This window comes from Erpetoichthys calabaricus, chromosome 17, assembly GCF_900747795.2.
Source record: "Erpetoichthys calabaricus chromosome 17, fErpCal1.3, whole genome shotgun sequence".
Taxonomy (NCBI): domain Eukaryota; kingdom Metazoa; phylum Chordata; class Cladistia; order Polypteriformes; family Polypteridae; genus Erpetoichthys; species Erpetoichthys calabaricus.
The window spans coordinates 15,852,925-15,856,428 of record NC_041410.2 but is presented as its reverse complement, the minus strand read 5'-3'; the positions used below and the strand labels follow the sequence as shown (position 1 = coordinate 15,856,428).

At 47.2% G+C, this 3,504-nt stretch overlaps 1 protein-coding gene across 7 annotated transcripts in view; it reads left to right on the top strand.

Annotated features, from left to right (window-relative positions):
- Positions 1 to 2,720: 2,720 nt before the first annotated feature.
- myo5aa (myosin VAa) overlaps positions 2,721 to 3,504 on the top strand; it is a 299,077-nt gene continuing 298,293 nt past the window's right edge. For 6 of the 7 annotated variants that reach the window (XM_051920655.1, XM_051920654.1, XM_051920651.1 and 3 more), the window contains exon 1: positions 2,721 to 2,929. In XM_051920655.1, the coding sequence (XP_051776615.1) occupies positions 2,903 to 2,929 (27 nt within the window). In that variant the 5' untranslated portion in view covers positions 2,721 to 2,902. The remainder of the gene's footprint in view (positions 2,930 to 3,504) is intronic. The other variant, XM_051920656.1, reaches the window with a different exon arrangement.

Below are 3,504 nucleotides of genomic sequence, written 5' to 3'. Positions count from 1 at the left end.
CAAATAATGTTTTTCAAATAATGAATGTATATTTTTTCATTTGTTGCAATCGTTTTTATGCAATCGTTTTGTTCACCCCACTGAATAAAGCTGAAAGTCTGCACTTCAGCTGCATCCGAGTTGTTTCATTTCAAATTCTTTGTGGTAATGTACAGAACCAAAATTAGAAAAAAGTTGTCTCTGTCCAAATATTTATGGGCGTAACTGTATTTGTCGATTCTTTTAGTGAGATTATGCAGGTCCATGGTTGGCTACTGCCTTGCTTCACACATTGCTATTGTCATAGATTTTGGCTCCATGATATCCTATCCAGCAGAAGTAAGGTACAGAATGAATAGATGGTTCAAGTGCCACTTTTAATTATGGATACCCCAATGGTATCGCAGGCAGCATACAGTATATTTGCATAACTCGCATAACTCTCCATCCTGGTATGACGTTAATCTGTGTTCAGCCCTGCATGTAGGCCCTCCAACCTGCAGGGAAAAACCTGGGGGTTGGTGGCAGAACTGGCACTCCAGCCACCACACTGTTCCATTCCATCTGAAGTAGTGTGGTGCTGAGGTGTCACCCATTGCATGACTGCACTCGCGTCCTAATCTGGGATCCTGAGGTGGTTTGTCATGTGGTGGGTGCATCAGTGTGTGCTCCTAACCTCTCTCTCTCTCTCTTAGTTAGGCTAATTGGCCCAGTTTGTGTGCTTCTGCCCTGTGAATGACCGACATCTCACCCGGTACCTGCATCCCTGGTGCTATGGGGACCCTGGACTTGATTGGAAAATACTGTAGATGAACTGATGGCACCGACTGTACATTTATTCATCAATCCATTTTCCTTCTAGTGGTGCTTTGGGGTGAAGCACTTGAAATCAGGTTCATGTCAAGTAGGCGTTCTGGGTGGGACATCAGCAACACAATCACAGTTCCCATAATTAAAGACAGTAAGAAGCAAACAAGCTTGGTTTTATTCTATTTTTTAAATTTATTTTATGTGAATTTTCCCTTGGGATTAATAAAGTATCTATCTATCTATCTATCTATCTATCTATCTATCTATCTATCTATCTATCTATCTATCTATCTATCTATCTATCTATCTATCTATCTATCTATCTATCTATCTATCTATCTATCTATCTATCTATCTATCTATTCCCAGGACAGGAACAACTGATGCAGTCTTTGCATTGAGTCAGCTCATAGAGAAGCATCCAGAAAACCAGAAGGGTTTGCATATGGTGGTCATGGATTTGGAGAAGGTTTGTGATAGAGTGGCATGTCAAGAGATCTGGAGGTGCATGAAAGAGAAAGGAGGACCAGAAAAATATGTGATGTGATGTGTTTTGAGGGAGTGTGGACTCAGGTTCAAAGCAGTGTTGGGGTGATAGACAAGATCCCAGTTACAGGAGGTCTGCACCAGAGATCTTCTTGAGGACCTTACCTCTTTGATCTGGTTATGGATGTGCTGAGTCATGGGATAAGATCAACCCCCCCCGACCTGCTGCAGACTTTTTGCTGATGACATTGTGTTGTGTAGCAGCAGAAAAGAGGAAGTGGAGGGAAAGGTGGAAGAATGGAGAAGACAGGGGATTGAAGATAAATAGAAGGAAGACAGGGGTGGCACAGTGGGTAACGCTGATGCCTCGCATGGAGTTTGACATGTTCTCCAATGTCTGCGTGGGTTTCTTCCAGGTACTCCGGTTTCCTCCTACAGTCCAAAGACATGCAGGTTAGGTGTATTAGTGATCCTAAATTGTCCCTAGGGTGTGCTTCGTGTGTCTGTGTGTGTGCGCGCCCTGCCCGGGGTTTGTTTCCTGGGATTGGCTCCAGCAGACCCCCGTGACCCTGTAGTTAGGATATAGCGTGTTGGATAATGGATGGATGGAAGAAGGAAGACAGAAAATCTGAGGTTTAATGATGATCAGGATTCAGAAGTTAGCCTGCCAGGAGAGCTACTGAAAAGAGTGGAAAAGTTTAAATATCTAGGATCAGTGGTAGCCCAAGATGGAACATTAGACGCAGAGATGACCGTTAGAGTACAGTGCTGGTGGAACAATTGGAAGAAGATATCAGGAGTATTGTGGGGTCAAAGAACTAAGGCAAACGTTAAAGGTCAGGTTTTTAAGACCAGCAATTATGAATGGAGCTGGAACATGGGCAGTAAAGGGAGCACAGGAGAAGAAGTTGGATGTGGCAGAAATAAGAAGATTGAGTCTGCACTTGTTTGCTCCCTCTTCCTCATCTTTTCCCACTTCTATGTGAGGTCGATGTCCTTGATCAACCTCCCTAATCTGACCTTTTTCATCAGATCTTTTACTTTATCCATCCACCTCTGCTTTGGCCCCTTCGCTTTCTCTTCCCCTGTACGTCCTTCCATTCCCATCACTCTTTTGCCCACATCTTCATTGTCTCTCCTCCTCACAGGTCCATACCACTTTAGCCTACTTTCCAGTACTTTCTTAGATTTCTGCCCCACTTATGGCGTTCCTCCGATGGTCTCATTTCTTATTTGGTCCCTTTTTTTGTAACTCCCCACAAAGACGTCACCTGCTTTCATGTCACAACAGCCTTTTCCGGAAGGGTACCGCAGGACCTCCAGCTTTTTGTGAGCGTCCGTGTGAAAGCGGCACGTCAACTGAACTCGGCCGCTGGGTGGCGCCCTTTGCCTTTGAGAACTCACATTTCTCTTCTCGTGCATCTCGGCTATTCATTTCATCTTTCGTACCCAGAATGCACAGAGAAACACCATAAAAGCAACACTTTTCAGGTATCATGGCGATGGCCACCTCTGCGTGAGACCTCTCGTTGCTTCTCACCTCTGAAAGCGAGGATTTTTAAATCGCGGACAGGCGGAGGCCGCCGGTCGGTGGAGGAGTGGGCGCCACGGAGGCGAGCTGTGCACGATGGCAGCGTCCGAGCTCTACACTAAGGTAACGCCGCCTGTGCTCACTCACTCTCTCTCTCTCTCTCTCTGTCTGTCTCGCCTGCCTGCCTGCTCACCCGCTGCCTCTCTCGCATCTCTTCTGACAGCAACTGCAGTTGGAGCGCAGAGCGCTGCGCTGATTGCGGTACTTCGGCTCCGAGCGCACGTAGGAGAGACACCGCTCCGCCAAGTCGCTCAAATACTGCAAGGGCGGTTCGGTGTCGGGGTTGTGGGGGGGTTCCGCTCAGAAACGTTCTGTTGTAGAATAGGGGTGGTCAGCGGGCCGGCAAACAATGAAGCCGCGAGGTGTCTCGGATGGGATGAATGGACGTGCGTTGAGCAGGCGGGCGGGCGGACGTAGCGAATGAATGGACTGCCTCTGTTTACTTGACTTTCCCTCTCTGGTTTTGAAGTGCGAGTGATCGGCATCGCCGGCAGATGTCAACGCCACTGCTGCATGGCGTCTCGTACCTGAAAGAAAGACGAGAAAAGGGGAAGGCAAGAAAGAAAGAGACATCGGGCGGCGAGTGCGTTTGTCTGGTCTTCATAGTGACGCAAGATGTGATGCGCCTCCATAAATAA